Source organism: Mustela nigripes, chromosome 9 (assembly GCF_022355385.1).
Source record: "Mustela nigripes isolate SB6536 chromosome 9, MUSNIG.SB6536, whole genome shotgun sequence".
Classification (NCBI taxonomy): Eukaryota; Metazoa; Chordata; class Mammalia; order Carnivora; family Mustelidae; genus Mustela; species Mustela nigripes.
This window is the reverse complement of record NC_081565.1, coordinates 87,591,487-87,616,044: the sequence shown is the minus strand read 5'-3', so window position 1 is coordinate 87,616,044 and position 24,558 is coordinate 87,591,487. Positions and strand designations below refer to the sequence as shown.

The 24,558-nt window shown below is 57.4% G+C and overlaps 1 protein-coding gene across 4 annotated transcripts in view; it reads right to left on the bottom strand.

Annotated features, from left to right (window-relative positions):
* The window catches only part of FGD3 (FYVE, RhoGEF and PH domain containing 3), a 51,206-nt gene that overhangs the window by 15,877 nt on the left and 10,771 nt on the right, over positions 1 to 24,558 (bottom strand). Inside the window, exons 1-8 of one of the 4 annotated variants that reach the window (XM_059412038.1) lie at positions 20,527 to 20,617; positions 12,418 to 12,569; positions 11,250 to 11,782; positions 6,891 to 6,980; positions 6,165 to 6,301; positions 4,489 to 4,645; positions 1,683 to 1,821; positions 1,179 to 1,237 (exon numbers count right to left, since the gene is read on the bottom strand). In XM_059412038.1, coding sequence (XP_059268021.1) covers positions 1,179 to 1,237; positions 1,683 to 1,821; positions 4,489 to 4,645; positions 6,165 to 6,301; positions 6,891 to 6,980; positions 11,250 to 11,732 — 1,065 coding nt within the window. In that variant the 5' untranslated portion in view covers positions 11,733 to 11,782; positions 12,418 to 12,569; positions 20,527 to 20,617. Of the gene's footprint in view, positions 1 to 1,178; positions 1,238 to 1,682; positions 1,822 to 4,488; positions 4,646 to 6,164; positions 6,302 to 6,890; positions 6,981 to 11,249; positions 11,783 to 12,417; positions 12,570 to 13,014; positions 13,228 to 20,385; positions 20,405 to 20,526; positions 20,618 to 24,558 lie in introns of those variants that run through there. The other 3 variants (XM_059412040.1, XM_059412037.1, XM_059412039.1) reach the window with 3 other exon arrangements.

Here is a 24,558-nt window from a genome sequence, read left to right as displayed (position 1 = left end):
CCCAATGCCAGAGCCCCCAGCTATCACACCTGGTGGGCAGAGGCCTCAGCAGACCAGGAGAGAGAAGCACTACAGGTGTGCTGCAGGTGGGAAGGCCTGGGGTGAGGTCTCAGGCCTTGTCCGCACCCCTCAGAGATGAAACCCAAGAGGGGCTTCCCTAAATATCCATAGGCCCTGTGTGAGCTCACGACCGCAGAGCTCTGAGAAGCACGTCTTTCGCCTCCACCAGATTTAGTCGTGGGGAGGTGGAAAGGGACGTTTGACAGAAAGGACCCAGAGTAAACCATGACCTGTTTGGGTTGCAGTGGATACCCCACCCACCATGGGCCTAATCTCTGGCTGGTCTGTCCTGGGGCCCCAGAGCAAACCTGGGGACAGGCACCTACGGAGGACACAGCACTGGGCCGCACATAGCAACAGCCATGCTAAAACAAGTCGCTGCCTCTCACTTCTCATGACTGAGAGACGTGGGGTCAAACAGATATTTCACCTTTTTTTCCCTCTCAAAAAACAGCAGTGCCTGTGTGAAAATAAACAGATCTGAGGATTGGGAGACACGGGGTGGGTGGGGACTGTGGCGGCCTGGAGAAGGGCTGAAGGCACAGGCTGGGGCGTGGGACTTCCAGGGTTTCTCAGGAAAGTCAGGAGTCTGGATTCTCCTGATCTGTAGTCCTGAGCAAGGACTTAGAAATTCTGCCAAGGCACCGTGCAGGCCACACAAGGGACAGGGCCACCCACAGAGAACTCCCTGATCCACAGACCATGGGCTTTGGAGGTGTTACAACAGCAGGGGGACAACAACAGGGGACACTGTCCCCTCCACCTCTGCGCTGTGTCCCGAGGCGGGGCCCTCAGGAGGTGAAGCTTAGAAGAAGTCATGGTCTTGGGGGTGGGCGCCCCATGATGGGGTCACAACCCTGATGAGACACCAGACAATACGCTCTGGCTGCTCAGAAGCCAGGGACAGAAGGTGCTGGCACCCAGCTGTGAGATACACAGTGTGGCCCGAGTCAGTCTGTGGGATTTTGTTACAGCAGCTGGTGGAGACAGGCACCGGCTGAGATGGGGTCGTAGAGTTAGGAACCTGCAGGCCTGTCTGTCCTGTGACGGAGCCCCTGTCCATGCGGGGTGTGCCTGCTGCGGGGCCCTCGGGCATCCTCCACGAGCTCCACACTCACCATTTTCCGAATGGCAGCGTTGGAGTGGTTGGCAGCGGTGGAGATGAGCTCTAAGGACCCTGCAGGAGGAAGACGCAGAGTCAGGCTGCAGGGCGCCTGCCGCCTTTCCAGGGGCTGCCCTGCTCCCACCCTTCCCTGTGGAGGCCGAGGCTGCTCAGGAGACCAGGCCCTGGGTTGGGCCCTGCAGACACACTCCGTTTGGTGAGGAGGTCTGCTGGGGCTGGCATCCCACTCCCCAAGCCGCCCCCAGCCCCATGAGGCCCTTCCTGGGGCCTGACCTCTGCCAGCATCAGCAGCTCCCTCCCCAGAACCAGGGTCCCCCCTCTAAGGGCAGTGGGGGCAGGGCGGTTTCTCCCTCGCAGTTACTTCCTGAGATGTGCTTAGGGAGCACTGGGCCATCTGCCCCGCTCTGTCCCTGTCCCTGTCTATCCTTCTCTCCTCTCTCCCTGTGGGTTCCCAGCAGGGGCCCCAGCTCCCACGTGGCCTGGTGGCTGCTGGGCTCACTTTCTGCGTCCTTCCGATCGGGGGCATCTCCTGGGAGCCTCTTCAGATAGTCCTTGAGCAGCAGCTGGTAGCGGGGGACCCTCTGCACGGGCTCCAGCATGTGGTGCTGCAGCGTCAGGTTCCCACACACCTCCTGCTTCTGTGGGGGAGAGAGGCAGCACGTGGCACCCGCAGAAACATGTGTGGACCTGGCCCCCCTTTCTGGCCTCCATGGCACCTGGACTCTGTTGACTGCAGACTACATTACAGCAGGGTAAACCGAGGCCTGGAGAGTTTGAACAATGGAGCAAGGACCCAGACCCCCGTGCAGGCTTTTATAAAGGTCCTCAGGGGAAAGAACTCATCCTTGCGGGAAGGCTTCCCTCCCGACCCCACGTTCACTTACATGATTGCTCACTCGGGTGCCGGGGGCTGGGCCTCTTCTTCCCTCCCTGGACACCAGGGGGGACTGGACTCCCAACTACGACGGGGGACCTGCGGCCCTGCCTAGAAGCTGCTCTGCGTGTGGCTGTGTGCTCTGATGGAAGTGCGACCCTTAGTGCAGGGGTGGGTGCTCAGGCCTCGTGCCCTGCCCCCCCACCCTGGCCCTCAGTCCCTGCACCGCACCTCTGCCACCTCAGTGCTGTCCCACTGGGGGCCCTGCCTTTGCTGTCTGCCTCCACTCCCTGCAGGTGCCCAGGCATGTGCTCCTTGGTTAAGATGCCCCAGCCTTCCCCCTGAGTTTGCTGGGGGCTACGCTGTTCCCCTGCTTCTCCCCGCCTGCCACCCGGGCCACTCAGGGCTCACAAGAGAACAGCCTCCAGCCCGAAGGAGCTCCAAGTGCCCTTGACATGACAGGGTCCAAGGAGCGCCATTGGCAGCTATCACAGAAACAACCCTTCTCAGGGAGGCTAATCAGGGGTGACCAGGAACCGGACATTCACAGAATTCCAAAGTATCTCCCTGCAAGAAACTTCCTAAAGACATGAGGGACACACTTTGGGGGGGCACATGCTTTCTGGGAGAGGAAACCACAGTGCACCTCGTGCCCCAGCAGGAGCGCATGGCCCCCACACCTGTACCTGCCTAGACCGCCAGCCTCCCAGTGCTCTGGCCAGTGGTGCTGACACAGGCAGTGCGAGGTCCTGCTGGTCACTCAGGGCTGGGGCTCGGCCATGGGCACAGCCTGGGAGGCTGGAGGGGGTGGTCTGTGCACACAGCGGGGCCGGCCCAGACCAGGGGTGAGGGAGCTAAAGGAGGAAGCACTGGAACTGTCCTCGGTGGGCAGGGACACAGAGGCATCTAGGACTCCACACTAGGAAATCCTGGGTGACCCGAGGGGGAAACGCAGAAGGAGGAACGTGTGTCTGTGGGAATGCACATAGGCACACACATGTGTGTCTGGTGTGTGTGCACAGATGCGGTATGTGACATTCAAGCGTGGTGCTCAGGGTACACAGGATATTGGGACAAGTAGCTAACTATTCACAGAAAGAAAACTGGACTCTTACCTCACACCACAACCCACCGGGAAACTATTCTGGAATAGCAATTCTAATTTTTTTAAACAAAGACATAACATTAGGAAAAAAAGTTATCTAATCATGAGATAGGAAATACATTTATAAGCATTACTTTGAAGATTTTTAGAACCATTATTTAAAAACATAAAAAAAACACATTATTTTATTTAAAAACTGGTGAATGTGGAGCGCCTGGGTGTCTCCGTCAGTTAAGCATCTGCCTTCAGTTCAGGTCATGATCCCAGAGTCCCAGGACTGAGCTCCGCATCGGGCTTCCTGCTCAGCAGAAAGCCTGCTTCTCTCTTTCAGATAAATAAATAAAATCTTTAAAAAAAGTTGTTTTTAATTTAAAAATCTTTTTTAAAAACTTCACTTTAATAAAGAAACTGGTAGATGTGGCTCCTTAAAAACTAAAAATTTTGTTTAGTAAACAATGTTGTAAATAAAAATCAATGGGGGGACGCCTGGGTGGCTCAGTTGGTTAAGCAGCTGCCTTCGGCTCAGGTCATGATCCCAGCGTCCTGGGATCGAGTCCCACATCGGGCTCCTTGCTCCGCGGGGAGCCTGCTTCTCCCTCTGCCTCTGCCTGCCGTTCTGTCTGCCTGTGCTCGCTCTCTCTCCCTCTCTCTCTGATAAATAAATAAAATCTTTAAAAACAAAAAAACAAAACAAACAAAAAATAAATAAATAAAAACCAATGGGGAGGGACGCCTGGGTGGCTCAGTTGCTTGAGCAGCTGCCTTCAGCTCAGGTCATGACCCCAGCGTCCTGGGATCGAGTCCCACATCGGGCTCCTTGCTCTGCGGGGAGCCTGCTTCTCCCTCTGCCTCTGCCTGTCACTCTGTCTGCCTGTGCTCGCTCGCGCTCGTTCTCTCTCTGACAAATAAATAAATAAAATCTTTAAAAAAAAAAATCAATGGGGAAAATAACTTGTAAGATACAGGACAGATAATAAAAGACATTCTTAATGTGTAAAAGCCTGGCAAACTGATAAGGAAAACAACACTGAAGAGCTGGGAAGGGGCTGTTTGCGGGAAGAGAGAAAGCAGGGGATGAGCAGGTCCCACAGGCCGGCAGGTTCACGGAGGGAGGAGGGAGAGAGGCAGGAGTCACAGTCGCATTGGGGTCCAGAGTCCACCCAACGACAGTGACCAGACAGGCCACACACCCTCTCAGAGGCGCTCCCCGTTGCCTGAAAGGACCACAGGACTCGTGTCCCCGAGTGATTCAGCAGAGCAGGGACGCAGCGTCCCAGGGTCTCCCCACGCTTCCGCGACCCCCGCGTGTGCCGGCCGCGGGCCTACCTGGATGCGGTGGACTACGTCTTTGAACACCGGGGAGCGCTGGGTCCAGGCGCTCACCAGCTCCATGGCCCGGTCAAAGTTCTTGACGTACTCGCCGTACATCTTGAGAAACGGGGCCAGCTTCTGCAGGATGTCCCCGAGCCGGGGGTTCATGTTCCTTTGTGGGGGGAGAGAGGTCATCAAGAGGGGCCAGGGTGGGACGGGGACGTCACCCGGAGTCCACGGAGTAATGGCCCGACTCCCAACGCTGAGGGATGGTGGGCAAACTGGTCACCCTCTCTGAGCCTTACTTTTCCTCCCTGGTACCATGTAGGGGGGAACCACGTGTTACATGGCGGTACACGAGAGGATCCCGTGGGCTCTCCAGCTGTGCGGACACAGGATCGCTGCTCCAGGCCAGGGGTGCCAGTGGGGACGCGACCGCTCAAATGGCAGGCCCTCATCAGAGAGAATCTGTGAGGCCCCATGTCACCCCTTAGCGGAGCAAATTTCAGGAACAATGGGATGAGTGGACGCTGACAGTCTCATTGGAAAGCAGCAGGTTAATAATAATAAACCCGGCACAGACAGGGATTTGAAAATAAATTTCAAGAAGCGTAAAATATACCCATAGTCTTTAACCTTTGAACCACAGCTCTAAGGGGAAGTGACGCTAAGACGTCATCAAAAAGCAAGGAGGCGTGAGCACAAAGCCACCAGGGTGGCATCACGAGAATGCGCTCTGGTCACCGTCCCTGGAGGGCGGGCTGCCTGTGCAGGTGGGCTGGTGGGCCTTCTTCCCCGCGGTCTGTGCACGAGAAGTCTCTCTGGGGTCTCAAGGAGAAAACCCATTTTTAGCAAGTGTGGACTGTGGACAGAAGGTCAGCTGGGCCCCAAGCTTTAATCTGATGGCCTTAGGGACACAGTATGACCTGCTCTGCAGGGGGAATGAGCTCCTCATGAAGACCTGCAAACAGGGGCCCTCCCTGGGCTGGGCAACTGAGGGGATGCCCGTGAGTCAAGGCTCCTGGCCTCTGCACCCTCACTCGCCTGGCTGCTGCTGGAGAAGGGGCTTTCGGGGAGCCAAGGGGCGGAGCTCCCGACGAGCCCAATGCCCCAGGAGACCGGGCACTCAAAGCCAGGCGGGAGAAGAGAGGAACCAGCAGACAGCCCAGAGCAAAGCAGCAGCGCCGGGAAGAGTAGGGGACGCACGCAAAGTGGACAGTGGCAGGCGGAGGGCCACGCCTGTGATGTTTTACTTTCCAGACTCAGAGTTGAGCCGGCGCTCCACGAAGAACAAGCAGATGTAGCAGAGGGACAGAAGGGTAGCCCCTGGGGGCGGCCGGAGGATCCAAAGTGCCCTGGGAGGGGGAACACCTCAGTCTCCAAAGCAAAGGAGGGAAAACAAAACTGCTAGGTCCGTTTACTTGCCGTTTGGTGTTCACAGACCCCACAGAGCCTGAATAGGGATTAAAGGAGCTTTCAAGCGCAGACGAAGCAGCGGAGGCGTGGGGACGCTGTGGGCCAGCGCTGCCCCAGGCCCGTGCAGGGAAGGAGCCAGGGCCTGCGAGACAGCCCCCCACCCTGCCCCGTGCCTGCATGTCTCTCGGGCACACAGGCTCTGCACGGAGAGGCTGGCCACGAGAATCCGCGCAGCTGCCGTGGCCCAGTGGCCAGGAACCCGGGGCCACACTCACCACTCCTGCGTGATCCGCGTCTGCAGCTCGGGGAGGAGGAAGTGCCCATGGAAGCGATAGATGGACGAGATGTTGGAGAAGATGCCCGTGGTGACCTCCGAAGGGATGCCGGCTTCTGTCAGCTGGGTGCAGAAAACCTGGAGGTACAGAGGCCCGTAGAGTGGGTGCTGAGCTGGGGGGAGGGGCTCCTGTTTTCTTAACGAACCTCCGCTTCATCAAACGGGCTCAGACCTATGGTTTTAAAGCCAGCTCACTGACGGCTAAGGACTGCGGGGGAGGCCGACACAGTCCTCTGCTGATGTGGACTTGCTGTCCCGCCTCTGCCCACCTCTCAAGGGAGCTGGAGGGTCCGGATTTCCTTTCTCAGCTCTGTGAGCTACACATGGACCCGATACCTGGCAGAACTCTGGGTGTCCACCAGAGGTTTACTTCCTGTGCTCATAAACCCGGGCTGCTCTGGGCACAGCAAACTTCCCAGAGCCCCTTTCCATGCTCAGATAATGCAGCTGCCAGGAAGAACCCCTCCAACTAGGTGACGGGACAGGACCTTGGCCCCAGAGCCCCAGGCTCAGACAGCAAAAAGGAGGAGTTTGTGGAGGAGACTCACAGTGGCCTGAGTTTCAGTGTGAAGGCCCTCATACTCCAGCTGGAAGGGCCAGCCAGCCCTTTCAGCAGCCTCTGAAACCGGCAGCCCACAGAGGCAGGACCCCAGCCCTGGGGGGCTACCTGGTCCAGCAGGTACAGCCGCCGTACATAGGTCTCCTCGGTGTGCAGGAGCTCCTGGGCGATGTGGAGCAGCTTCGGGGGCTCAGAGCACTGCAGAGAGAGGAACCACAGGTCCCTGGGGAGGCGGGTCTGACATTGGGGGTAACCAGGGGGCCTGGGGGCCAGAAGAGGCCACTAGCGCTGGGCCAAGGGGCTCAGTTCTCACAGATGGACTTCTCAGGAAGGTTTCTGGGGAAGGCACAACAGCTCCTGCCAACCCCCCTAACCATCCCAGATACAACTCTGCCCTCCTGAGACCTTGACCACAGAGCAGCTACAGCAGCCACATCAAAATATTTTGTGGCCTGCTGTCAGCAAGACGGCAGACTAGAATGCTACAGGCCCTCCTTTCCCCGGAGACATGGTGCCGACAACGTATGGAGCGGAATCCCTCTGTGAGAACCCAGAGGAGAGCTGAGAAGCTATCGCTCCACATCACGGTAAAACCAAGAAGAGATTCCAGCAAATGGGGAAACCAGGCAGCATCCGGCACACCCTTTCGTGTCCCTCCCCAGGCAGCAGAGCAAGGCCCACGTGGAATGTAGAACCTAGGCTGGAGGTCCCGCTCTGGATGGAAATGAGACAGTGAGCCTCACATTCAGGGCTCTGACACATCTGGGGGCTGCCCAAGGGACTGCTGGCTTCTGTCTGTCCAACTGGGAGTGCTGACATGACCCAGACGAGAGTTTGAAAGTCCTGGAAACAGGCCAGCCGTGTGCAAGACAGAAGGCTCTAACTTCAAGGGGCTTTATGTAATTACAATGGTAACCACAAGCAAAATATCTCTAGAATATACATGAATGGAAATGAGAAAGGAATCAAAATATACCATTACAAAAATTCAATAAAAAATAAGGCAGACTCTAAGAGAGGGACAAAAAAGCCACAAGATGTGTGGAAAACAACTATCAAAATAGCAATGATCCCTCCCTATAATTATTTTAAACATAAATGGATTAAATCCCTAATCAAAAGACATGGATTGGCTGAATGGATTTAAAAAACAGCGTCTGACCACATGCTATGCACAAAACACCTTAGATTTAAGGACACACACACAGGCTGAAGTGGAGGATGGGTAAGATGGGGCATGCAGACGGACTCTTCTCCAAAGAGAACAGGAGTGGCCACACTGATATCAGACGAAACAGACTGTAAATAAGAAACTGCTACCAGATATAATGAGGAACATCATATGATGATAAAAGCACCAACTCTCTGAGAAGATAAAACAAGGAGAAATATTTATGCACCAGGGGCGCCTGACAGGCTGAAAGAGTGTGGGACTCTTGGGGTGCCTGGGTGGTTCAGTGGGTTAAGCCTCTGCCTTCAGCTCGGGTCATGATCTCAGGGTCCTGGGATGGAGTCCCGCATCGGGCTCTCTGCTCAGCAGGAAGCCTGCTTCCCCCTCTCTCTCTGCCTGCCTCTCTGCCTACTTGTGATCTCTGTCTGTCAAATAAATAAATAAAATCTTGAAAGAAAGAAAGAAAGAAAGAAAAAGTGTGAACTCTTGATCTCGGGGTCCTGAGTTTGAGCCCCATGTTTGGTGCAGAAAGGACTTAAATTAATAAAAAGACTTAAAAAAAAAAAAGTTTAAACAAATATCTATGCACCAAACCTCCTAAGTCCTAAATATATGAAAGCACACTTTGACAGAATTAAAGGGGAAACAGCAGCATGGCATTGTAGGAGACTTCAGTGCTGCATTTTCAACACTGGGCAGGACACGTAGACCGAATACCAGTGAGAAAACAAGAGTGTGAACAGACATACAGACGCAGACCCCTCACCCAGCAGGAGAAGGCACATTCTTCCCAAGTGCACATGGAACATTCTCCATGATGGTCTATATATCAGACCCCAAAACAAGCATTAACAAACTTCAGATTGAAATCACATAAAGTATTTTTTCCAGTCACAGTAGAATGAAACTAGAAATCAACAGCACAAGAAAAACTGGGAAACCCACGGATAGGTAGAAATTAAACAACACGGTCTTCAAGAAGAATTGAAGAAGTCACAAAGGAAATTAGAAAATAGCTTGAAACAAATGAAAATGAAAATACAAACACCAAAACTTAGGACGCAGCAAACGCTGCTGTAAATGTGTGTGTGTGAAAAAGGAAGAAAGATCTCAAATCAACGATGTAACTTCACACTTCAAGAGATTAGAAAGAGAATGCACTAAACCCAGAGCAGTCAGAAGGAAGGAAATAACCGAGATCAGATCAGAGATAAATGAAACAGAGAATAGAAAAACAATGGAAAAAATCAATCAACTCGAGTTGTTTTTTGGAGAGATCAACAAAATTCACAAAACCTTAGCCAAATTAACTAAGATATAGACACAAAGAAGTAATATTAGAAATAAACGAGGAACTATTACAACCAACATCACAGAAATAAAAAGGATCATGAGAGACTGAAGTGAACGGTTACACTCCAGCAAACTGGGCAGCCCAGACCAACGGATAAATTCCTAGAAACACACCAAGCCTGAAGACATGAGGAAATAGGAAATCTGAATGACCAAGAAGGAGTAAGTGGATTGAATATGCAATGAAAAACTTGCCAACAAAGAAAAGCCTGGAACCAGTTGGGTTCACTGGAAAATTAATACCAATCTCTCTCAAGTGCTTCCAAAACACTGACAAGGAGACAACACGTCTGAGCTCTGAGGCCAACACTGCCCTGACACCAAAGCAAGGCAAAGACCTTCCGAGGACCCTGGAGATAAACGACCCTGGCGAAGACTGATGCAGAAGTCCTTGACAGGACACCAGCAAACCCGACTCAACGGTACAGAAGAGCATTGGACACCAGGACCAGGGGAGGTTTATTCTGAGACTCAACACCCGTGAGAAACACTTGTGATGACCTGCATCGCTGCAGAAGCAGCCTCTGACAACATTCACTGTCCCCCTGTGACAAAACCACCAGTAAATGGGACTTCCACCACAGGACGAAGGCTGACCTCCGCTACCTGGGTGGGGGACGCGAGGCATAGGGTCACCCTGAGGACAGGCCAGGGCCTGACCGAGCACATAGACCCAGAAAGGTTGGCACATCCGTATTGCAGACATGAAGGCCTGGGCCGTCCCCCAGAGCCTGCGTGGGCAGGCGGGGAGCAGGCCTGGGGTGAACACCTGCCCCTCACTACCTGGGAGACGGCAGGCCAGCGGAGCTCCCCCTGAGCACGCCTTGAGAGCCACCGATGGTGTGGCACGTAGTAACCACATCACTCAGTTTCTACGTTGTAGGGCGTCTGCACATCTCGGGTTCTTGTCGACCCACGCGCTGTGCCTTTCACGCCCGCCGGCCCCTGCAGAGCCACGCCAGCACCTCCGTGGGCTCTCACGGGCCCCCCGGCCCTGGTCACTCAGAACCAGGTGCCACACACCGTGGAAGCCTCTGTGCAGCGCCAGGTCATTCAGGCTTGCCAGTCCTAAACCTGCTCACCCTGCGTCACCTGTTCCCTCCCACAGGAACAAGACAGGCCCTTGCGCAGTTTCCACCCCCTCTGCCTCCTGACCCACTCTGGTGCTTCCCGTGTGGCCCCGGGGCCTGGCCTGCTCATCCTCGTATGAACCGCAAGCAAGGAGCTGAACTATCTTTTCAATGGCCGACGCACCCTGACCTCTCGGTGTTTCCATACCCGAGTAATAACAAAACCTAGGTTCAAACGTGACTCCCAGCCGCCTGCTCTCTTGAAGCTGGCTCACTACAGTGCGGGCACAAAGCTGTCCTTCGTCTGCGAGGCCTGTCTTCTGTCACAGGGCCCTTTAGCCAGGACTGTCCCCACCAGGCCAGTAGATCGGGCGCCTCCTATGACGCTTGCGGGACCCTGTTGCTCAGGCCGTGTCTCTGGGCCGGACCCTCTGCTTCAGTTCCTCGTCCCCACGTACCCCAGGGCAGACCCCAGAGCCCAGGGTGCTGTCGGGACGCAAAGGGGCTCCCTCACAGCGAACCCACGACGGCGTGGGCACATCTGCTCCCCGGGACGCCTGCTCCTTTCCCGCCCCTGCCACGCCCCATGGTGACCCTTGGTTCCCTGGTCATAACACAGGGGCTCTGCAAAGGTGGGCAGCCAGCCCTGACGGAGGGTGTGGTGGTGGCTCTGTGAGCACTGAGACCTATGGCCAGAGTCCTGGGGGTGGGGCCCCTGCACCCTGCTGAGGACGTGGGACCTAGGCTTGGGAGTGAGGTCGTCACATGGGGAGCCGGAGCCCCTGCCCTCCCCGCTGACCCACCACCGGGCCTCTCTGACCTCACGAAGCCTCAGAAGAGCCCCTGCCACCCCAGGACGTGAGGGCGGCCTACCTTGGCCGGGTCGGCAAGGTCCCCTGGGGGGCTGTTCTCCGGGTCGGGCTCCTCACCGCTGCCTTCGCCCACGTCGCTGTCGGCCACCTCCTGCAGGGCCTTGCCTTCTGGGGCTCCGTCCAGCTGTGGCCCCAGGACGGTGGGGCCCTGGCCAGCCTCGCTGCCCTCCCCGCAGGGGAACTGCTCATTAGCCACGCTGCAGGAGGGGCTGTCGATCCCGCTGTCCCGGTTGGGGAGCTTAGCACCACCATCCAGCTCCCCCGAGGGGCCTGTATCCGGGGGGCCATCCCCTGCAGCAGCTGGGCTGCCGGGGCTCCCAGGGTCAGAGTCCTTGCCGTGGGCTCTAGGTCCGAGTGGCAGTGCCTGGAGCTTCCCTGGGTCTGCCCTCGAGAGCTCCGGGGAGGAGCAGCCAGGCCCAGAGTTCAGCTCCCCCAAGGCAGCAATGGGGGGCTGGGCTGTTGAGCCCCCCCCTCCTGACTCCATTGTCACAGCGGAGCTCCCTGAGCTCCAGGGGGAGCTGGCCGGAGGGCTGCCTGTGGGGGGAAATGAGCAGGGTCAGTGCCAGCCAGGCACGGACCAGCCCCTGCACGCAGCCCCGAGTGCAGCCCCCGGTATGGCCACCCAGAGAAGGGCTGTGTGGGGGCAGCCCACACAGCTCCAGCTGGGTCCTGTCCAGACAGGCCTTTGCGGAATGGCAAATGGAAAGCATTTTATTTTAAAAATAAGTAAATTTTTTCTATGTTAAAAAAAAGAAAAAGAAAAGAAAAGAGACAGAGAGGGCAGAGAAGAGGGAGGTAAGACGGGGAAGACGGAGGGAAGGAATCCCACAGCTGAAGCCCCTGCCGCACAACACCCACGGAAATAGCCGCGGTGAGCGCCGCGGGCCGGTCATCTGCGCGCTCCGCCCCGGGGATGTGGTTCCGAGCGGCCCCCTCTGTGGCGTCCCTGTGACCCACATCGTCCAGAGACCCGGGCCCAGGGAGGCCAGGGCTTTGTCCCAGATGCCACCCCGCCCCCCCACAAAGCGCCCTGGAGCCGCTGGCTGCTTTCACGGCCTGCCTCTCCTGGACACCCTCACGGGAGAGGCGAGAACCATTGTGGGAGCGTCCAGGGGGACAAGGCCAGGGGAGATCGACATTCCCCAGAACCTTCCTTTGACTCCACTCACCTGACCCCCTGGTCTCCAGGGAGGGCTCCACACCCGGCTCCCTGCGGGCCGTGTGCGGGGTCTGGCTCGGCTGCCTCAGGCGGGAAGCGTGAGTGGGGCTGGGATGCTGGCTGCAAATCTCCTTCCTGTCCAGCAGGTTTGACACAGGGGTCCTGAAACAACACGACAGGAGCATGAAAGCTGCCTTCACCGGCACCCGCGGTGGCCGGGTGTCAAGGCGGCTCCAACGGCAGAAGGTGGAAGGGCACCTCCGTGGCCCCGCCCAGCGTGGCCAGCCCTGGACAGGTCGTGGGCCACAGGCAGATGGAGCACGTGGCTTCCTGCCAGAACATGGGGACAACTCTGGGGGTCTGGCCCAAACCTCCAGGCCAGAACTGACCATCCCCACCTGTGGTGCCCTTCCTGGGGGAGGTAGGGTCTCACCCAGGGTGCAGAGGGCCAGAGGGCACCTCCCGCCCCCACCAAGCTCCCTCCTGACACCTGCAAACACAGGTGTCCAGGGTCCACACCCACGACCAGCCTAGCAGCCCACAGCTTCTGCACACGCTCCCTCCTCCCTCGCAAACCAGGCTGAAGAACCATCCGTCTCGCCCTCACACAGAGCCATAACGGTGCGCAGAGCCTGCCCCTCGGTGCCTCGCCCGCAGGAAGACCTCCGGGCATGCTGCCTCCACGTTGGGACGGCGGACTCCGCCTACGACACCTGCCGCACAGCCCCCTTCCCGTGGGGCCAGACTGCTCAGGGCTGGACCTTTCTCTGGGTGGCCCCAAAGCCAGAGCAGCAGGCACATGCACCACGGGCCCCTGCCCTGTTCCTGATGAGCTTCATGGGGAGAAACATGAAGGTTTTGAAACAGAAAATACTCGCTTTACTGCATTCCTGTCATAGCACAGGAGGTAAACCCAAGGTCCCAGCATGCAGACACGACAGAGCCCTGAATGCGGGCCCCACGCTCAGCCTGTGTGTGTCAAATGCGGTGTCTGGCCCCAGGGGATAGCGTTGGCAACCCCCGGGAGTCCTGCTTCTGGTCACCCCCCACCACACAGCGAAGCACAGCGTCCCCAGCAGGTGGAAACCAGAGCGGTGCGCCCTCCTCGCTTCCCACCCCTGCATGGATCCAGCCCCACGTGGACCCCAGGGACAGGACAGGAGACCAAGGAGGTAGAGGTCACGGGCAGAGCACGGACAAGAGAGCCCTGTCAGGGGGCTGAGGCCTGCAGGGTCCCTGAAGATGGTTGGCACACATGGGAGGGCACCGTTAGACTGAGCGGGAGCCGCTGGGGGAACAGCAGTGGCCAGGCACAGGCAGGGCAGAGCTGGGCCCCACCGGTGGGGGAGTTGGTCCACCGCATGGGGAGCTCTGCTCAGGTCCCAGGATGCCCACCTGCTTCCTAGCAGCGTCACGGCTCCCCTAACGGCGTTCAAGAGCAGCTCGAGCCAGGGCAGCTGCACCTCTAGCCTCCAGAGGGGAAAGCCTCCAGCGAGAGCTCGAGGCCTGCGGGAGAGGGACGTCCGGACGCTGTCGACAACGAGCAGGTCTCAGCGACAGAACCATCCACACTGAAGCACACACAGACGGACAGAGCGATGTGAGCGAACGTCCCGCAGCAAACAGAGGCGTAACCGGACTCCGGACAGGGGAGTGGCGGGAAGTGTTTGCGGAATACAGACCACAGCATTCCTGCGTCAACGGAAGTCGTAAACCCACAGAGCCAAGGGTCTCAACCAACACCGAGCACGAGAAATGTCTGTAAGTAGTTTTCCACACAGAAAGCTCCAGGCTCCAAAGGCTCCGGGGTGAATTCTAGCAAATGCTGGGGACACGAGAAGGCCCTGCAGAACGCTGAGCCCTGAGCGCGGCAGATGCCCACCCGCCCAAGACCAGGTACACACCCGCCTTTCCGGCTGCACAGAGTTCCAGGAGATGCATGTGAGCCTGTGGTCACAGACCACAGACGGGCTCGCTGTGTTGACCAGGGAGACTGCATCACGGGTACACACACGTGTCGCACCTCGGGTCTGCACTCTGCATGTGTGCCATCCTCTGTCACAGTACACAGCACAGACGGCGATGCCTCAGGCATGAGCCAACTTACCCAGCTGACATTCCCCGAGTGCCATTTTTTAAAAGATTTCATTTACTTATTGGAGAGAGAGAGCTCAAGAAGAGCAAGCACAGAAGCAGGGGGAGGGACAGAGGGAGAAGGAGGAGCAGGCTCCCTGCCAAGCCATGGGGCTCAGTCCCAGGATCCTGAGATCACGACTGGAGTGGAACACAGATGCTCAACCCACTGAGCCACCCAGGACCCTCCGCACAAGTGCCAATTTTACAGAAGGGACGGGGGTCAGGCAGAGCACAGGTGGTACCCCATAGCCTGGGGAAGCTTTGGCAGCCCTCATGCCCACAGGGTCATTCTCATCCAGAGGACTGGGGTGCACCCATCCCCTGGAGACCTTGAGCCATGACCAGCTCTTCTTCCAAGGGTGGCAGAACCAGCTCAGTCAGACGGGAAAGCCCGAAGTTCAACATAAAGACATCCCACAGGGAGCAGAGTGTGGGGTACAGCAGAGACCACTGCTCCCCCAATCTGATTCAGGAAGGCGTGGGATGCAGCCCAGGGCCTTGTTCACCTTGGGATTGGTCTCCCTGCTGCTTTTCCAAGTCCAAGGTCAGCACCAGGGAAGGTCAGCCCAGTTCCCACCTGCCCTCTGCACCGCACAGGGGCACAGGGGGCTCTGGGAAGGGAACACACAAATGTACACATGCTCACACCTACACACATGCTTCTGTAACACACACGCACACACACACACCATGTGCCGGGAGCTGTACTCAGCACCTCTGGATACTCGCTCACAGACACCAAGGGGGGTGACGTCCTGTGTTTCAGACAAGGAAGCCAAGGCTGATCCTGGTTCACACTGCCACATCCAGGGCCAGTGTGGGGGTGGGTGTGAGCACAGGAACTCCGGAGCTGTGGTCAGCCTTCTCTACCCAGCCCTGGCTCTCACCTTAGAAACGCTGAGTCACCTAGCTGAGCTCCCAACTGCCGGGGAGGTACAAACACGGCAGGACACAGCCAGGGCTCAGGGCACCCAAGGGTGCCACCGTCCAGCATCAAAGCCCTAACACTGAGCCTGGGGGAGGTTCGGGTGCTCGAAAAAGATGGAGAAATTAAACGTCCAGGGTGTTTGGACCATGTAAGTGGCTTTGGAGCCCTGACACTGCCCGGTGGCTGCCCGAGACAGGCAGGGAGGCTCCTGCGCATGGACCACAAGGCCAAGCATGGCCCCACCCCACCCGCTGCCAGCTGTCCCCTCCTTGGGAGCAACACGGGAACCCCCGCTAGAAATACCACCCTCCTGTGCTCGCTTCAGCAGCACATAGACTAGAAATAACACTCTCCTGTCTCTTGCTGCCTGGCACCTGGCTCCCCGTATGGTTCCTACTGACAGCAGCCACCTCCGGCTGGCCTCGGAAACTGTCCCACCCTGATCAGCACCAGCCTCAGGACTGTGCGAGAGGACAGTGCTCAGTGGGGCTGCTCTCTCCCCACCGCGCTCGAGTGGTGGCTCCCATGCAACAGGTCACCTGAACGAGCCTGAAAATACACCAGGGGTACCTGCGGTACCTCCACACAGGTCCAGGCGGGGAGACAAGGCTATGGAATCCACGAGGCCATGCAGCAGTGAGAAAGGCTTGTGACCCGGAGCTGTTGCACTCCAGGTTCCGGCTCCAGAAGCAGAACCTTTGTCCTGGGGCCTCAGCCTGGGGTCTCCACCCTGTCTGCTGAGCACATGGAGATGGGCACTGACGGTGGGGTGCCATGTGCTCTGGGATGCGGTCGGGGTCGGCGGGACCTGGGGACAGGCTGCAGGGCATGCTGAGCACAGAAAAAAGGAGGCAGACCCACGCAGCACCATCCCCGCGTGCTGGGATGCCCTCAACAGCTCGCACCATCGCTTAAAGTTACCACGCCTTCCAACAGCCGATGGAGTGAGCCGTCCATTTTAGTAAACTTAGAAGTTATAGAAAACCAAAAAGGATATAAACGCTCCCGACCCCTGTGGCGCTGGGATGCCCATGTGGGCAGCAGCCTGTGGGCGGGATGGCCCTGGTGGGGGCTCCTGGGGGGGCTGCACCTTTTCTTAGAGATGCGGCTGTCTTTCCAATACTGAATCCCAACACCCGGTCCTCGAGAATGCTCTTCTCGCAAAAGAACTGAAAGCAGAGACTTGAATAGATACATGCACAACGCACCCCCCCCCCGACTGCAGCAGCTGTCCTCACAGCAGCGGGTGGGGTGCTTAGTGGGGGATGCAGCCCCAGCAGCCAGGGCAGGGGACGCATATACAGCTCGCGGACATACTGGTGATGGAACATTCCTCAGCCCTCAAGACGGAAGACATCCTGACACCTGCCACAGCATGGACGGGCCTTGAGGACACGAGGCTGAGTGCCCGTCCCAGAAGGACAGACACCGTGTGAGGTCCCTGGAGTCATCAAATCACAGAGACAGAGAGTGGATGGCGGCGCCGGGGGCTGGGGGGCAGTAGTGTTTAATGACGCAGTCTCAGTTTGTGGAGATAGAACATTCTGGAGACAGACAGTGAGGACGGCGGCACCACGTGCAAACACTTACCGCCAGTGGACACTTAAAAGTTGTTTGGATGACAAATTTTACGTTACATGTACTCTACCATCAATAAACAGCTTAAAAAAAGAGTGTGTTTTAGAAAATTCTCATCAGAAATTGTGTGATTGACGGCTAAGACAGCGGTGATTGAAATGCCTAGAACTTACTGCCTTCCTGGGCCCTGGCCGTTCCTCTGCACACCCTGGAAACCCCTGGTGCCCCCCTGAGACACACGTTCTGACGAGGACTAGGCCCTTGAGGGGGTGGGGCTCGAACAGAGCAGGGACTGGGGTGGGGAGGGGCGCTGACACAGACCCCAGGGGGTTGCCGACCTGACACAGACTCCAAGGAGACAGACTGCAGCCCGTGCTCCATGTGGCACCCCCACGTGCCCCCCTCCCCAGAGCGAACAGGGGCATCATGGGTCCTCCTGTGTGGATGTGGGAGGTGGTCGAGCAGCTGGCCTGAGGCTTTGCCCCAGAGTGATGGGCTGCTACCACTCACCAGCCAGGCCACAGGGACAAGTTGTACTTGCTGAGCCTCAGTTTTCTCCTGCCTAAAACGGACATAACTGCCCTGCAAATGTTCCCAGAGCCTGAGGCAGGCACAGTCCTGGTCCCGAACTGCCCACATCCTACGTGTTTGGCCGCCCAGCAGACCTACACCGCCAGGACAGCTTGCCAGGCTGGTGGGCTTCAGCCACTGACACAGCCGAAAGCTCCCAGGTCCCTGTCACTGGCTCCATCCTGCAGGACCTGGTGAGGCCGCGCCAGGGCACAGTACTTACTCTGTGTGCTCAACGCTAGCTTACCAGAGGCTCCCAGACAGCAAGCCTGGAAATGCACTGCGTCTCCTCAAGAAGCTATGACAGAAGAGCTGCCACAGGCGCACAGGACAACACAGGGCCACAGGCCACGCAGGATGCATGTGCACAGGACTGCACGGCACGCAGGACGCATGCGCATGGGGCTGCACGGCGCACAGGTGCACAGCGCAAAGGACGTACCGCGCAGTGCTGCACCGCCCGCAGGCTGCATGGCATGAGGGTTCACAGCACGCAGGACAGCACGTGCACGGACCCGGTGGGCCTGCAAAACTGACCGCCTGAGCTGCTTCCACTTAATCTTTTCACGTTTACATTTACTTAATGCTCTTCTTTTCTTCCCAATTTTATTTTCTACGGTGAGCACTCGCATTCTCGTGTGCTTTATTTGTATTTCCGATTCTGCGTTTATTTCGCCATCACCTGGACTGTAAATATAGGCACGGCATCACTGTCTGCTGTGGACACGCAGGTCCCCGCACGATAACCAGCTGTGCCGCAGCCCCAGCTGCTTCTGGGTGGGCCCGCGAAGCCCTGGAGACCTGCTGGGGGACCTACTGTTCGGCCTCAGGCAGGGGTCCCAGGCTGACTGCTGGTGCCCCGGGCTCCCCCCACAACTTCACCTTTGCTTACGTCTGAGATGTTCACCAGAAGACCGAGTGAAATGACCAGACAAGAACCTTCCAAAAGTTTCCAGTTGCACAGAGATCCTGACCCTGCTCCCAGGGCTGGCCTGTGTGCATGCAGCCTGGCACTGCCCACCCCAGGGGTCAGTGCCAGGGGGTTGTGGGGAGCTCCGCCCGTACACTTCCACTGCTGCCCCCTGACCCCCTCCTGGGGTCACTCTCACTGCCGCCCTGGGGGATGCCTCCCCGCGAGTATAGGTCTCATTGGACTGCACAGTGACCTACTAGGTTATTGCAGGAAAGGGAGACCAGGCCGCAGGTGCAAGCTCCCAAAGCCACACACTTGTAGGGGCTATAGCCACAGGTCCTGGGCATGCATGGGTTTCATGGGGGCCCATCGGAACCCCCAGAGCCAACTGGAAGGTTAATCCCGCCCTCCTCATTGCATGCCTATCTGGTGACCAACCATCACCACCATACGTGCGACCCCAGATGGAGGGAATAGCGTCCCAGACGGATGGAGCAGTGTCTCAGGCAGGGGGGAACACCGTCCCAGGCAGAGGGAACAGCGTCCCAGACAGAGAGAGGACGCAGGGCAAAGGAGAATCAGCCCAGCCGTCTGGAGACATGGACCTGGAGACGGAGGAGGTAGAACTCGGGGGTTGGAGCCAGGATGGGTCTCCCAGCTGTGGGCCCAGGGGACCGTGCAAGTGAGTGATGCTCCATTCAGGGCTGGTTTCACATCTGTCCCACAGTCTGACTTCCACATCACCCCCTTTACTGAGGTGCCTCATTCTGCTCATCTGTCAGTGGGGGTCATGAGAGCCCACCTAGAAGGATGTGGAGAGGCCGGTGCTCCTAGGCTCCCAGCTGAGACCAGCAGCTGCACCCCGTCACTGTTCTGAGTCCCTGGGCTCTTGGGCTCAGGACACCAAAGCCCCATGTGTCCTCAAGGCCTCCGTTAGCCCCCCATCTGAGCTCTGGCCTTCGCAGACTAACCAAGGATCAGGCCTCTGTGTGTCAGAGCACACAGTCCTGTCCAGCTCTGGGGCCCCTGAACTTTCGGAGGTGCTGGCCTTTGTGGGGAGACTGACGTCAAACCCAAGGAGCGGAACCAGGGCCTCTGGCCTCCTGTAAACACCCAGCTGGAGCCAAACCACTTCCTCCCTGAGCACTGGCCCCGCCCCGCCCCGCCTGGCCCCAGCGAACTGTCAGGCTCTGAGGGTCTGAGTGGAGCCCAGCTGGGCAGTGTGCAGGCCAAGGCCCAGAGCTCTCTCTGTCTTCTCTCCTTCAGGAGTGGCCAAGCACTCAGCCAGTTGCCTGCAAGCCCCAAGGGTCCCAGGAGCCAAGTGCTCTGGGTACAGCTGTGCCCCTGAGCACACCCCCCGACTCTACAGAACACAGTGGTATCTGGCTCCACCCCGCTGCCCCCCAGGACGCCCCCCCCCCCCCCCCCCCGGAGTCGGTGTTATCAGCATCCCAAGGTGTCCTCCTCCCCGGTAACCACTACAGCCAAGCCCCATCAGTGTCTCAACCGTATCTGACTGCAGAGGAACCTTCCAAAAACACACATTTTGTGGAAAGGCCTAGCCCCCTAGCTACCATGTGGACCACTCACCCTTCCTCAGCCCAGGTAATGGAAGACCCACATTGCCCAGGGCCTCGGTGACAGGTGCACAGGCTGGGCCCACATGGGGGTCACCCTGATGTGGGTCAGCCTCAGACCCCGGCCCCTCCGGGGCTCAGTTCATCTTAGCAGGAGTCCCAGGCACCCCAGACGACAGCCAGTGCTGTCCCGGCCGATGGCATGCTTGCTGCTGGCTCTTCACAAATCAAGCCAGGGGCACCCGAGAGCCAAAGGAGCATGGACGTGCCACTCACCCACCACTGCATGGCTTCCAGCCTTGGAGCCACCACCCCAAGCCGGTCCTGCTCAGAGCATCCTTGTCCCCAAAAGTGGCCCCTGGAGGATCAACACAGGCTCTGGTGGCTGGCAAAGACCCCGGAGCTAGCACCACTCACCTGCCTTCCCTGGAAGCGTGCGCTTCTGCCCGGGGCTGACTTCAGGCAACAGCAAAACACGACTTCCTTTTGCTGGTTTTGCAACACAGGTCACCAAAGACGGCGGCTTCACATTTCCGCATCGTCACACGCCCAAGTTCACTGGTTCCCCAGCTGCCTCTTCTGTGAAAATGCAGCCAGACTGGCTGGAGAGCCGTCCAGGCCCCCGTGAGCCTCTGCACCACGGCCTGTGGTGGTTTAACGGCTCCTGTCTGGGGGTGGAGGCGATGGAGGCCGCTGCCGGCCCCCTCCACCTCGCCTCGTGGGCTGCACAGACCTGTGGGCACACAACACTGAGACCCTCAGGGGGCCCAGCAGGCCTGAGCAGCGGGGTCCCCTAGCTGAGAGGGGGCCCACGCACGGTCAGAAGAGCACCGTTGTCACGGGGCAGCTCCGCGACCCCCAGGAAGATAAATGCACAAAGATGCCGAACCCTACAAAGCTCAGAGCGTGAGCTCTTGCATTGGTTCCAGCAGCGGCCACTTGGTCCCGACCTGCACGCTTCTTTAGAAACAAGGGATTTCTTTGGACCTTGGTGGCCTTGTTGCTGGCAGGGGGTCCCCATAGAGTCCCCCCGGGGCAGTGCCTCACACACAAGGAACACACAAGTATGAGGAAGTCCGTATCAGAGTCCGTATCCCCCCCACCCCACCCCAGGGCACACAGTGGAGGCTTCTCCACGCGCTCGCCGGGGGTGTCCGCACAGCAAAGATGCTCCTGTGCTCGGCTCTCTGGGGGCGAGGGGATCAGGCTGTTGACACTACTCACTTCACCTCCAGATAGTCCTCCTCTTAACCCCAGATTTGAGGAAGTCTATGAGGAAGTCGGGGACGGACAGGTCACAGGCGTAGCGCCGTGTGCATGGACATAGGTGCACCTCCCTCCGGGGACGTGAGGACCCCGGTGAGCATGCACAGAGCCTACCCTCTGGCCTCCAGCCACCGCAGAGGACTCCAAACTGCCCCACTGGCAGGTGACAGGATGGTGGCTGGTGTCCCAGGTACCTGGGCTCACATCCGGGCTCTTGAGCTGAGAACCCTCAGGGCCGCAGTCCTCTGTCATAAAATGGAAAGGAGACAGGATGCAAGGAACAAGGGCCTGGCCTGTGGCAGGTGGTGGCCCCTCCAGGAGCCTCCCGCTCCAGTGGGCAAGAGCCGCACCTGACACCTTTCCCCAGCATGGCCCTTGCCCGCTGACATCCCTGAGCCAGGAGACTGGCGATGAGACCCCACCGAGACCTGAGGTCCCGGGCCCAGAGTCCCGTTGCGCAGAAATGGCCTCAGGAGGCGGCAGCTCAGATGTCATGACCCAAAAGGTGATGGACTAAAAGTGGAGTGGGGTGCAGCCCGGCTGGACCGCATCGGGCAGGGGACAAGTCCACCTGGGCAGTGGCGCTGTCCAACAAGGAACACACTTGCCAAGAACAAGCGTTTCCATCATATAGAATATTAAGCAGCATAACATGGTCCCTCGTCACTGTTTCCTCGGCACTCCTTTGAGCGCAAGACCCTGGGACAGTGATATGGCTCCCACTTGCTCCTGGAGAACGGCATGACCACGTGTGCCGGCCCCTGGCCTCCCCGGCAGCAGGCAGGGCCACAGGACCCAGCCCCGCACCACAGGAGCCACAGGAGCCATGTGCTCCTTCCAGCCTGGCCCCTCCTTAAACACATAGAGAATTAAAGTGTTTATTTCTTTGGAAACAGAACATATCAAGATAACCAAATTCTCTCTTCTGCCTTTTGGTAGCGTTCTAGGCATAAACACCATTAAAATTCCATGTTTACTGAACACATTGTTGTATCCCAGATCGGGTGCCGATGGTCTGTAGTCTGTGGTATTCTGCCAGCTTGCTTCTGGGCCAGTGGAGCCAGTTATGTGGGTGCCGACATGGGGAGAAGGGACCCTCTGCACCGTCTCCGCAACTTGTCTGCACATGTAGAATTATTCCAGAATCAAAGGCTTTTAAGTCCAACACTTGGTGTTTCCATGGATGGAGTAATCCTGTGTGGGACCACGAGCCACGTTGCTTCTCTCAGAATCTTGTTTCTTCCAGCATTTCACGTCCTGGAAAGCGCCCTGTCTCCTCGGTGACCACTGAGGCGGCGCAAGGAACAGAGGGTGGTAAAGACAGTCCCCAGACACAGAGCAGTCTGTCTGATGTTTACATGCGTGGGGCTGCCTCGACTCAACCCACACTTGGTTTTGTTGCAAAATGGCTTGGTTTTGTGTTTTTAAGATTCCGATGGCTGGCCCCCATTGGATGAGTCCCCTCTGTCATTGAGTCTGGTTGCAGAGTGAGGGATGAGTGGGTTGAGGAACGATCCGGAAACTGATAGCTCAGGGCCAAGGTCAGGAAGAGCTAGCTCGCAGGAAAGGAAATCTAAGTGGCCACACACACGTGATGAGACAGCTACAGTCCACACCCAAGTGCCCTCTCTCCCCACCAGGTTAGCAAAGACCCTTCCACAGGATGGCGATGGGAAAGAAGGGGACATCTGCCCTTTGACCCAGCACTCATCACTCTGGAAACTGGTGCTGGTCAAGTCATACTTGCCCAGGTGCACAACAGCAAGGTGCCAGGTGGTTCCTGCACCAGAGCAGGTAGGAGCAAGGCTGGAAACAACCAAGGCCCACCTGGAGGGAGCCAGTGGGTCTACCACGTGGTTCCCGCTCAGCACAGAGAAGCACCTAATGGGCAGAGTGGCCAGACCTCCTCATGGGCAGACACAGCCGGTCACCAGAATCGGATGAAGCACCGGGCCGCCAGACGTTCTAGTTCTGAGCTCTGCCAGCTCTTCTGGGAAAACGTGCCTCCCTCTCTACGTGGGGGAAGCACAAACAGGGCAAATTATTGACGCTTGATAAATGAATTCCTGCATCTTTTCCATAAGTTTGAAAGATTTAAAAACTGTTTAAAATGGCTATCTTATGGATGGAGCCAGGGTGGGAGTGAGAGCCCTCTTGGATCTTTTTGTTTTTTTAACCATGTAACTATATTGTCTACTTTTAAATTTAATAATTTTTTTTAAGATTTTTATTTATTTATTTGACAGACAGAGATCACAAGCAGGCAGAGAGGCAGGCGGGGGTGGGGGGGGAGCAGGCTCCCTGCTGAGCAGAGCCCAAAGTGGGGCTCAATCCCAGGACCTGGGATCATGACCTGAGCCGAAGGCAGAGGCTTTAACCCCCTGAGCCACCCAGGGGCCCCTAAATTTAATAATTTTTATATGACCATGATGAAGACACAAATTTTAAAATTCCACTTCTTCTCATGGCTTTGCCCCATGGCAAAGCCAGCACAGAGCCAAGATATAGGCTGGGGCTCCACAGGCACAACACAGAGGAGCAGAGGGAGCATGGGGCAGAGTGAGGACAGGAGGGAGCACGAGCAAGCACAGGGGAGGATGAGGACAGAAGGGAGCACAAGGAGCAGAGGGGCACGGGGTGGGAGTACGGGGTGGGAGCACTGCTACTCCCAGAAGAAGAAAGGAGTGAAAAGGAGCTGACAGTGGCTGAGGAGCACCCCTCTCCCTGCACCTTGTGGACAGCGACCTGGAGGCTGGACGGAAACAGAGCAGACACGAGATGCTCACACCCTTGCCCCCTGCCGTCCCTCCACTCGTCCGTCCTTAGTCCCACAGTACAGCTGTATTTGCAAAGTGGAAGATCTGAGATATGAGTGTCTGACAATGGAGGATAGCACAGGCAGGGTTTCTATAATAAGTAAAATGATTTCATTTATTAAGTAAGATAATTACTATAATAATGAAAGCATATTAAGTTCAAACAAGACAGGTGGTGTCACACAGGGTTAGAGAGATGCATCAGTGGAACAGAATGGGGGGGGGGTCCAGATGTGTGATCACATGCGTGTGGCTCGTCGGGATTTTACAAAGGCAGCGGCACTTGGCACTGGGAGAGGAAAGTCCTTCATGACTGTGCTGTAGCACCTGGACATGACCCAGACAGGTGAGCCTTAACTATCACTCA